Genomic DNA, 11,885 nt, shown 5'->3' with positions numbered 1-11,885 from the left:
TCTTTTTACAAAACGTGCATGCAGCTTTGAACAGTTCCAAGTCATGCTGCTCTATTTGTGTGATCACAAAATTGAATGGCCTGTAAAAGGAGGGGAAACATATCAATGCACCTGCAGGAATCTGCAGTTGTTCGCACATTTACAGAATATCACAAGGGATTTCGAGGCCAAGAAGAACTCAAATGAATAAAAAGCAAATTGAAATTTGAATTATTATTTTTTTTCTCCAAAAAAGTAAGATATCTTGCGTTAAAAAATCAAGCCTTGTGCTTGCATCAATCTCAAAGAAATGTAAACTAAAATTTGATAAAAACATTAGTAAGTGCAGAATATTTCAACTGGAATTTCCAGTGAAACATTGAACAACTCATACCATGCTCTATCCAGGGCAGACAGGTGCGTCTGAAGCGACACACATCAGAGAAGCCTGGGTACAGCTGAAAGTGTCATATGCTCAATCCATTCCTGGTCAACATTTTGGGAAGTCAAATATACATTTATACACAGAAATGTAAATATTTCCTCTCCACTTCTAGGAGGAAAATTGCATTACCAGTAACATATTCAATGTCAAAATTAAGACCAAAGCTGCTTTTACCAGTCCCCAGCAGTAGTTGCAGAATTCTTCAAAATTCTTCCATGCAAAACATCACCAACATAAAAGTTATTATATATAATGCAAACATATCTGCTTTGTACAAAGAAAAAGTGGTACCGTGATGATTATTTATTTTTTGAGAATCTAACCTAGGTTGGTCATTTGTTCTGGGTCTCCACGTGAGCGACTTGGAAGTACCAGAACTGAGAAACGATTTGAACTAATTGCTGGAATTGTAACTGTGGCTGTTTGTTGAATACTTTAACGATGCTTACAGAGATATGCTTCAGCCCTTTTTTGGTTGGTTTAGAAAAAGAAAGGAAGGGTCTCTGTTAGCGTTGTGAGGACTTCTACAAAACTAGCGGAATCACATGGCAAAAAACTAGTGGAAGTGACAAGTACAGAAAAAAACCTGCTGAAACACCAGGAAGGTAATGCTGCTTGGGGGCTCTGTCAAAGTGCGAGAATTACAACATCGTTAGCAGAGTGAGAGCTTCTCGGGGGCTCTGTCAAAGTGTGAGAATTACAACATCGTTAGCAGAGTGAGAGCTTCCAGTTTGGGTCATCTTTGACTTAGGTCGAATCTAAAGGTCTCTCTCTCTCTTTTCTTTTTTTTGTTTGGATCATTATAAGCATCTGTGGTAGCCGCTAATAGATTTGCCGTATAAGATATACCTTTGTTCTGTCAATTAAAGCCATCTCTAGACAGACAGACATATGTTTGGATAACTACTACAAGCGAAAACAGAAGTGATTGTCTCTCTCCAACAGTGTTTTTTGATCATGTGAATATCTGGTTCCAATTGTTATCCTGGATGATGTTTTTATCAGACAGCACCTGCTACTATGATCTAATACAGGGAGGCCCGGTTGAACTTTCCAGAGATGACTGAGAAGCCCTGCGCGTCAGGGGAGTCAAGGTTGGATCCACTAGTGATGAAGGTGGAAATAATTTATACCAGCCTATTACCACACTGGACAGATCCAGTTCCTCCAGAAGGATCTGGGCAACTCCCATGAAGCATTTGTGGTCCATTCGGCCATAGTCTCCCCAAACTATTACCTGGAAGAACATAAAATACAAGTTCAGCATTGTCCTCAAACCCTCACTTATACGCTCACCCCTGCTAAGTGCAGCGTAAGGAAAATGTTATTCTTAAGGGTGAATGATTGCTCCCTCTTGTGGGAAAACCTAATGGCAGGACAGGAGCAAGAGTCAACAAAAGAGAAATGTTTAATACAGCCAGACATTTTGCAGGTCTGAAACCACAAGCCACAAGGATGTGTTCGCTGGCATTTATAAAATTAAATGCGTACTGAGTTGGAATAGGTTTACATATATTGCTTAAACTTAAGTAAACATGCAAGCACTTCTCCAAATGGTAGCCTAAAATGGGATTGAGAAGGAACTGACCTGAAGGACTTTACCCTGTGGACTTTCATCAAAAACCAGTGTCTGCTGGTACAAAGGATCAAGGGTCTTCCGTGCAATTCTTGTCTTCTTCTTAGCTATACATGCTCCATTTTCCAATAAATACACTTTGACATATGGAGCTGCAAACAGAACATCATGAATTTTATGTTTGGACTTAAAAACTTCTACATTGCCCATCTGAGCTGGAGGACAAATGCCTTAAAAGGGAGCTGAGCGGAAAGAAAATGGCACATTAACTTCACTTTATAATCTGAATACAGTTATATTTGTAAAATAAATGATACAGCCCATAAGAAATCAATTTGTTTTTTATAAACTTTGAATGTAAGGATCTGGAATGTTACTAATAACAATTACGTTTCATATCTGTCATTTAAAAACACTTTCTTTTGCCAGGAATTAACTGTCACTGAGAGCCATTTGGGAGTCTCTATGTATGTTTAAGGGTCAGAGATATTTCAAAACAAAAGTCTTTGATGCTTCATTGAAAGGAATTTTTAAAACTAAGTGGCTCTGATAATATAGACATCAACTGCTCTTTCATCTTCAGCTGCTAAGGGGGTTTTAAAGTAATATATTAGCAAAATGTTATCTAAAACAACTGTTCCAGTTGTTAAGGTAAGCAGTGGCTGTGGCAGTGATTATAAATCTACTCTAATAAGGATATCTATAAATAACCAGAACTTTCAAATATGACCTTATAAAATGATACAGTATTAAATCTCATTCATTATACAAATTATTGACATTGCCACTAGGTTAACCTGCTGTCTTCTTGAAGCACTGCTGCATGCAAAAGATCCTGGCATGTGGGTCTGTTAAGCTGTTTGTTCAATGCACTTTCCTTTGCTTTCCATCTCTTGTTTTGATGTGGAACAAACACATAGGACTTCATCTACATCGACAGAGCCTCTCTGATATATACGACTTGCCTAAGATTTTTTTTTTATTTGCAGAAGTATTTCTGCAAATGTCCCTTCCAGAACAGATGTTTTCTTGCTGAAAATCATTCTTTTAAAGGTGGCATGCAACTGGCAGATGCAAGGTGGTAAGAAGTGGACATCAGTAGCAAGGATATACCTACACACACATTCATTGCTGAAAAGCAAGCCAAACAAATGCAAATGTAATGAGGAGCTCAAACAGCTGATCCCCAGTTCATCAGCATATTTCATATTCTCATTTTCTGTTTATACACTGTCTATTTTTTCCTTACCTGGGGTAGATTTGGAGCCAGGTTTTTGTGTGAGGCCACGGGCTCTGATGACTTCTACTTCTAACTGGCCTTTTTTGTCCACCATTCCAATCTGGATGTCACCTGACAGGGAGAAGAAAGCAGACCATGTTTTAGAGAAGCACTACAGCCCAGGAGATAGGTGAGAAACAGAAAGACTAGTTTTCTGCTAGTCTGCTGCATCAGAGTGCTTGTCACCTCTTTTCCTGATCCATTTAATTTCTCCATTCTTAAAGCAGGGCTAAAATATGTATACTTAGGGTGCACGGTGCCCTTTCTTCTTGTATGGTTTATACAAGAGCACAGTATTTTTGACCCATGGAGGCATGCAAATTTACAGCAACACTATGGTATAACCACCACACCTGTAATTTTGCACTGGTGAATTCTCTAGAGACTTCCTACCTAGGATTTGCCCCAGTGTGCCAGTCATTGACATGTGCAGCCCTGAGAGGAGTCCCACACTCAGAGAACCCAAACCCCAAACTCACGTTCAGAAATCCCTTCAGCTGGAAGTTTCTGCCTCCAAGCTGAGAGCAAAGAGCTAACAGTACAAAGGGTTCGTGTCTGATGAAACAGGAAGGAGGACTGCTGGTGGAGGCTAATGTTGAAACCACTTTCTTTAACTACAAGTGCCTGACTAGATCCTCAGCATGAGTCAGAGGCACCAGCCAGAGTAGGCACACAGTCATAGCAAGGCTTCAGAGAATGATGGCCAGCACCCCAGGAGCTCAGAAGAGTTGGTTTTTTTAATCTGAAAAAGTCTCCAAAAAGTACAGGGGTGACAATTTTCCCTTTTTTAATCAATATTCCACACACATTTTTTATGTGAATAAAATGAAGCACCATGTTAAAATAAGAAGATGCTTTTGCTACTAAACAGTTAAACTTGTTTCCCTTCCTAAGTTCTGACAAATGACATTAGCTGCAGAAAAAGGAAATGGCTTGCTCTGAAACCAAGCACTGTTCTGATCTAGGTCAATAAAATGCAAGGGAAGTCAACTACAGGGCAATGCTCAGAGCATTGTATCTCTGTGGTTTTATGTATCATGGAATCAGCTGGGTAGAAATGTAACAGGCCATGTAGAATAACAAATTAACCATATAACATGGTCAGCTATGTGATGCCGTGCAGATAAATGAACTATACATATATCCATGAAGCAAGTGAGTCTGTATTTGACATGTAAACCCTGATTGTCTGAAAAAAAAAAAGAAACCAGTCACAAAGAGTCCTAAACGATAGAATTTGGGGTCTGGATTCAAAGAAATAGCAGTTTGAAATTAACTAGGCCTGAGATTTTCATATGCTTGTCTAACAGTGTACTGAAGCAGTGTTTATACCCCAGTACTTGAGGTATGACAAAGCAGCAGGGAAGATTGATTTTATCAATTGGACTTTGCTTGAATAAACAGAGCTCTGTGTTGCACCAAGAATAGCTCACAGAAAAATTCCAACAAGCCTTTTGAAGAGCCCATCTCTGTATTGCATATCCAAAATGAAACATGCGACAGGGAACCAGAAGGGGGAGCGGTAAGACAAACATTTTCAAATTGTCACTAGTGAAAGGATACCACATAGAAGGTCTTCCAAAAATTGTTAAAAAGCATGACTGAGTGCTTTTGGGTGTGCCAAAATTGAGCCTTTAATAAACAAAGAGTTTGATTACTCAGAAGTGAAAATAAGCATATTACTCTAGTAATCTGCAGAGAAGTAGTCAGAAAAGATTAAAGTAGACAGAAGAAACCTAGACCCTTACATTCATGCTGATAGAGCCACTTAGATTCTTACTGGAAAAATCATCTCACATCATCTTTTATCTTTTAAAATAATAAAAACTCTGACTTTAATAAGTTTGGTGCTTATTAAATGCATTCATAGCAGTCATTTGGACTTAAACAGCAGCCCTTGCCCTAGGAGGTAATCAAGGCATTCTCAAGAAAGTATCTGTCTCCTTCACTCATGATTTGGGAAGGAAACACTGTCTTCTGCAAGTTTTTTCTTTCTGTTTCTCTCTCCTTCAGAAGCACCTCAGTAGCCCTTCCTGAAACTGATTGTCCCAAGACAGCTGTACTAAAGCATTGGCCACTTATCATTTCCAGCAGAGGAAGTATCATTAAAGTAGTGGATGAAGGACTCCTCACTCAGCATCCTAAAGAAATACTTACACAGTGCTGCACTGTTGTACACCTTATACACTCCCTTCATAACCAAGATACAGCTAATGCTGCTATAGGGAAATACCAACTGGTCTGAAACACAGAGAAGATCACAGAGAGACACAGGCAGCTGCTGTAGAAAAGGATTTTGTCTCTTTCATGACAAACGCTGGCTTTATCAACAGCAACTGGTTATTGGTCATTGCAAATGTGGGGAGAAGTTTCGCATTCTGGGGTGAAATGAACTAAACTTGGACACTTGGCAGAGTTTGTCCAGAAACTGCCTGTCACATCCAATGTAATCTGTAGCAAGCAAATAGAAACTCTGAATAGCTGAGATTTTGTAAAGAGCTACAACTGGAGAAACCACAACTATTTTGAGTGGCAAGTAAAATGCAAGCCCTATTTCCGAATTGCAAATGAAATTAGCTGACATCTCAAATGGAGCAAATACTGTTTCTTACCCCATTTTGAATGCTAGCATGCTAGGACTACCAGTGAATCATATAAGACCTTCATGTTTACACTGAAGGAAGCCACTCTGTAAAAGTGTTCTTGGTGCTGTAGTCTCGCAGTGTGTGCATTAGTGGCCTATTATTCATTTAACAGAGGAGAAAATTATTCTTACCCATGGCAGGAGTTGCTAGTGTTTGTCGGCCTACTAACTGCGCAGGTCCAAGTCCATCGAGGAAATCACTAAACTGACTGTCAGCGCCCAGTCGTACTCCAGGAAATATTAAACTGAAGCAAAATAAAAGCTGGTTAAGCATAAGAACAGGATTAATTTCTACTGTCCTACAGTATTTACCTCAAAAGTACTACTGATATAAGTCAAGCAGCTCAGGATGTGCAACCACAAATTGTTCTGCAGCATCAGGTACGAGCTGTTCCCCATGGGCCCCAAAGAAGTGTGGTAGAGTTCTGCACATGGACCCAAAGTAGTCCATAAAACAGTTCTTGCAAGGGAGTTCTTCAGGAGCAGTGAAGAGCCCGACAGGTGAATAAACTATAAGTGACCTTGTATGAGAAAACATAAAAAGCCTCACAAAATTTAACAGCCTATCATTCTTCATTCTTGAATGCCTGATTTACCTTGTAATACTGTTTTATATCTATACATACATCCAAACACCATCCACATCATTTAGAACAAACAGGGAAAACAGATGTATACACTAAGTTAATCTGATTTCTACAACTGTTTAATGAAGCAGCAGATAGTTAACTACTGGCAGGTAGTACTAGTGCTGATTAGAGCTAAACCTAATGCTACTCCCTAGCCAAAATATTCTGGTAGCCACATCTGAGTCTATTGTTGGTACTTGTCCCTCTTTCAGGACACAAACTGAAATGTAATACATCACCACACATAATATATGGAAAGATTTAGCATCAGGTTGAATGGGGCTCTGAGCAACCTGACTGAGTTGAAGACGTCCCTGCTCATTGCAGGGCAGGTGGACCACACTGGACGATCTTTAAAGGTCCCTTCCAATCCAAACTACTCAGTGACTTTATGAGATGTGCTTTTTCAAGCTTGTTTCTTGTATTCCAGAATCTCCATTTTCTTTTTAATAGAGTCTCCAAACAGTAACCAACGAAACAAGCAGAACAAAAAAGAAAATAAACAAACCCCAGAGATAAAGAATGATCCATGGTGTGGAGGCTCAGCTTTTTTGGGGACCTCCACATCACAAGGAATGGAAGAGCAGACTTTGAACCAAGCCTAGATAGCATGGCCACCAGACCATCCACCACTCGGTATCTGCTTCTTCCTCAAAGAAAATTCCCTGTTAGACTGAAGAAAATAACAGCACTTCCTAATAAAAACATCTAGTGTGAAAAACTTTGATTTCCACTGATCAGGCTTATGTGCTCCAGTCATAGAACACTAAAAGCTCTTTGCAAATCCCAGCTAGCTTTATAGGAAAAACACTTTCTTCTCTTCAAGACTAACTGCTTTTACTATGCCTGTATAAATGCACAGACTGGCTGTAACTAAAGCTGGCCGGAAAATACCAGCACAGTGCTTTTCGTTACAAAACTGATTTACCAAAAGGTCAGCTTTTCAGTGAAGTTTAGTTTTAAGAACTCTTTCATTTAAGAAGGTTTCTTTGGATAGAGGAGGAAAAGAACCTCAAGGTCTCCAGTCCAACCATCAGCCCACCAATTACAAGATTCTCTGCATCTAAACATTTTTTGTTCACTGTGATCTAAACCTAGAGCTGCTGTAAACTAATGTTATTATACCAAAATCATCCAAGTTTGCAGAGCATCTTAGGATTCGATGTACAGCTAAATCACAGAACTCAGAAAAACAGAAGATATTTGTTATATTATAGACAACCATATAGTGCATTTACACTTGCATTCCCAGTTTCCCCTTGTGGGAAGGTATCTTCTAAGAATTTCCTAGTGACCACTGTGCCTTGGCACAAGCAGTTGAGTCCCACTGAGAGCTGCGAGGATGCTGAAGTATTCACACACATTTCTGTGTAAGATCTGCCTTTGTTCTCCTACATACTGAGTCATTCAGCAGTGAATGAAAACAGCTGCCCCATTACCCTCAGTTGTCTGCCTGATTTCAGCTGATGGGGCAGCTTGACTCTGGGTTTACAATCCTCAATAAGAGACTTGGATCACCTCCAGACTAAACCTTCTTTGTTTATAGTATTACTGAACAGAGTTTCATATCACAGGGATTTACATACATTTGAAGTCTAACTTTGAGTTAATCCAAACATAACTCAAAGAAAAAGTACCCCTTTGTTTTGTTTTGAATAACGTGGTCTGAATTTAGCTGTCTTTCGTTGGACAAAATGCCTCACTGGATGACAGGGAAAATGTCAATCCTTAAGAAATCCTCTCTAAACCTCAGCTTTCAAGAAATTTGTGTTATGTGCCTAAAATAGTTAAATTTTGTAAATGTTTCAAGGGGAAGAATCTGTATACAGAACTATCCTCTTCAGCCAGAGCTGGGACCTCTGCTCACATCCCAGGTTTTCTTACAAAGACAAGAAACATCTCCTACATTACTAATATTTATAATGTCACTTACTTGCCCTCTGAGCTATAACTGTTTATGCTGCCATCAGTGGATTCCCGACTTGGCTGTCGAACCATGCGACTTCTCATCTCTGCTGCCATTCCTGTCTCTGTGCTTCTCTGTATCGTGCTCTTTAGCTTCTTGCTGCCACCCTCTGAAAGCAGAGAAAAGGAAGCAACAGTTAGAATGACAACTTAGAGCAAAGCCTTTCCTTGCAGCTTTCCCCCAACAACGATCTGACTTGATGATAACTATTTAATAATACAAAAAGACCATTCTGATTGAAGAATGACTCTTTCTTCTACAGCTGCAAGTTGGCGATGGCTTCTCCTGGAATGTAGACAGGATAACCGTGATTGTCTGCTAACTATGTACTTGGTAAGGTGTCTCTAGACACCTTATTAGTTAGGTTGGGTGAGTACAAAAGAAGTTACAACTCTCACAGAAAGAAAGAGGGGAAAAAAAATCTTTCATGCAATCCACCAAAAAAAAATGTTAAGTAGTAAAATACCTAGTATCAAAATATGCAATAATGTGTTTTGACTCAGCAAAATCTTTTCACCACAGAAATTCTTCAAAGTAAACAGTGAGATTTACATAACTTCTGATCTCAGCATTTCCTAAGCAGAATTAACTGTCAGAGAATTTGTCTGCAAGATGACAGACTCCGCAGTCCAAGCTTGCAATTGAACACTACAGAGTAATGCAGATCTTGTGAATTTGTTTAAAGGCTTGATCTGTTTGGAAAAGCTTCCATCACACATTCTTTAAATATGCAATTTGGTTCCAAGTGGGAGGTTTTGTTTTACCGTTGAGCCAGGAGAGCTTCCAGTTCTTTACAGGGGTGGTTATGAGCACAAGGTGCAATAGCTGATCTACAATGAGTTCTGCTGTCACATGGTAAACATTATGCTTCCAATGGTAATAATTGTTCTCAAAGATCTTTAACTAAATACTTCCAGTGAAGGCTCTATGTGACGTAATAGCATGTGTTGACTTCAATCTTGTTATCAGTTCAGTTATTGTTCAATGGGTAACATTACTTTCTCTCAGGAAGTAATAGCTTCATTTCTCTCAGGAAGTAATAGCTTACAAAGCTTCACCTAAGTGCATACAAAAACGTTCTCCTGCATTTGCCCCTTCATTTACATGCTCCTTCATTTGCTGTCTGCAAAGTCTGCACTTCCTTTTCACAGCCTGTGCAGGGCAGCATCTGAAAAGGTACAAGTTTCTTCCACCACCACCTCCTGTGGAGACTGAAGTGCCCTGAAAAATTTCTTACCTTCCTGTTTCACATGAACAACGCTGATGCTTGAAGCTGACAGATCTCGATCTTTCTTCACATGAAATTTAAGCTTTGATAGTCCCTGCACAGCCTATCCTTTGCTCAGGGTATTCCAACATGCTGTGGAGAATAGCTGGCCCTTGCTGTCTGGGTCTGCAGAGGTGGTAGAGGGCAAGGAGAAATCACACCAGAGAGCTTCTTCCCTCCCGTGAGTTACCACAGTAACCTCCTTGGTGCTAGCATAGACACGGCAAACATGGCCAAAGTGAGAAAGAAAGAATTCATATATTGGGCTTAGAGGAGACATCACCAGCACAAAAGGGGCTGTGGTTTTCTTCTTAAGCTTCTTGGACCAGGGACTCTATCCATGGCCACCCAGAAGCAGGGAAACAAATGCCTATGAGTGGAAGAAATCAGCTACTTCCACAGATCCTTTACCCCTTCTGAGTCCAGCTGCTTGGAGGTTCCCTTGTAGGCCACTGCAGCTCATCCAAACTCCTGGTCCTTGGTCAGCTGAAAACACATTATTCAGTGCTGCTAAATGCGAGGCAAAGGAGGCTAGACAAGGTGCACCAGGCAGACCACTCCCTAGGCAGTGCAGGTGACTGTGGGATGGTATTTGCTGGAAAGTTGGTGACTCTGTAGAAGTGAAATGCTGCATTTTGGATCTGAGCTTTATCTTTAAAAATAGACCATGTGTCCATCATACCAACCCTGAAAAGTGAGCTGAGCATCAAAAATGAATCAAAATTCAGCCTAGGAAGTATAACCCACATGCACAGCCCTACAATAAATTAGGATTCTCTCATTTTCAGTAGCTAAGCATTCGTCACCCATATTGTTTTGTGCCTCTCTTGCTGAGACCTGCCTAAAAGTGTCTCTGTTTCCATCTGCTCCTACAAAGCAGGTAAGAGTACGTGGTTTACCTCCTATTGCCTTTTCTGGAGCCAGCCAGATCAGGCAGCATGACCGGAAGGATATAATATGGTAGAGCTTGACATGTGGGTAGCTGAATAGGGTTGCCTGTGAGTATTCATGGCCCAGGAGGTAGGAGTGATGAGGCACTAAAGGTAGCCACAAGATCATCATGACCTTTACACAAACTGGACCTCCAGGGAAACATGGTGTGTGCTGAAATTTATGGACTAGAGCCAGGCTGTTGGGAAGGCATAATGAAGAAAACAGTCATAGAAATAATCACTGTAAAAAAAATAAATTACAGAAATCAATATGTTTGCTCTAAGCCACTGTAAAGATTGAAAATAGCAAGTATTTTGGTTGTTTTTTTTTCCCAAAAGAGTAATTTTATACTATCAGAGATAACATCCATATTGCAGCTTGAACATACTTCTCTGCTCCACAGGTTTTAAATGCACAGACCACAAAGTAGGAATCCTCATGCATGAACATAACCAAGTCCACAACCGTGTCTTGCTGTGCTGCAAAAACCAGACTGTTTTTCCAAATACTTTTCCAGTCACTGCTCTCTGTCTTACTGCACTGGATTCCACTTCTTTATTTCTCATCAACTTTTCTTTTTTTCAGGTTAAAGATTAAAAAAAATTCTTTTGTCTCCTCTTCTAACTGAAAGTAACATCCGTAATATTTCCTGGGGTAAACAGTCCTCCTGAATATTTCACTTTATAGCCTCAGTTTTAATATTCTGGAGTACAATCAGAATCATAACATAAAAGTAACTCAAAGTAACCCTGCAATACAATCAGAATAATAACATAAAGTAGCCCAACAGAATGGTAAAATACATGAGGAGTTTTATGGAGTAAAGGAAACTGCTTTTGCCCATGAGTAACAACCGAAACACATATTGCACAGTTTTAACCTTTTGGAAGTTTTAACCTTGGTCATTTACGCATATCATATTTTTGTCCACTTGTAGCACAAAAAGCAATGAGAACAGTGTATCTTGTTGGTGTACTCCTGTAAGCTTCTCAGGAAAACCAAATTCTGCAAAGGGAGGAAGGTGCTTAGCATGCAGCTGAGCTGGGAACTGCTGTTATTTCTAAAGGTGCTTCAGAAACATGAACTCTCTCTGGGGTACAACTTCCAGCCCTGCTCGACTGCACAATGAAACACATGATTCAAACAATTACCAGTGTTCCTCCTGCT

General features: G+C 39.9%; 1 protein-coding gene across 27 annotated transcripts in view; it reads right to left on the bottom strand.

The window, feature by feature from the left end:
- Window positions 1-1,272: 1,272 nt before the first annotated feature.
- Window positions 1,273-11,885, bottom strand: part of RIMS1 (regulating synaptic membrane exocytosis 1) — a 298,011-nt gene continuing 287,398 nt past the window's right edge. For all 27 annotated transcript variants that reach the window (XM_062608169.1, XM_062608171.1, XM_062608174.1 and 24 more), the window contains 5 exons: window positions 8,486-8,627; window positions 6,056-6,168; window positions 3,250-3,351; window positions 2,013-2,152; window positions 1,273-1,661 (listed from right to left, as the gene is read on the bottom strand). In XM_062608169.1, coding sequence (XP_062464153.1) covers window positions 1,443-1,661; window positions 2,013-2,152; window positions 3,250-3,351; window positions 6,056-6,168; window positions 8,486-8,627 — 716 coding nt within the window. In that variant the 3' untranslated portion in view covers window positions 1,273-1,442. The remainder of the gene's footprint in view (window positions 1,662-2,012; window positions 2,153-3,249; window positions 3,352-6,055; window positions 6,169-8,485; window positions 8,628-11,885) is intronic.

The sequence above is a fragment of the Pezoporus occidentalis genome, unplaced genomic scaffold (genome assembly GCF_034315485.1).
Source record: "Pezoporus occidentalis ecotype Australia unplaced genomic scaffold, CSIRO_AGI_Poc_V1 ctg13, whole genome shotgun sequence".
NCBI lineage: Eukaryota > Metazoa > Chordata > Aves > Psittaciformes > Psittacidae > Pezoporus > Pezoporus occidentalis.
Note: the sequence above shows the minus strand (reverse complement) of the source record. Positions and strands in the feature narration are given on the sequence as shown.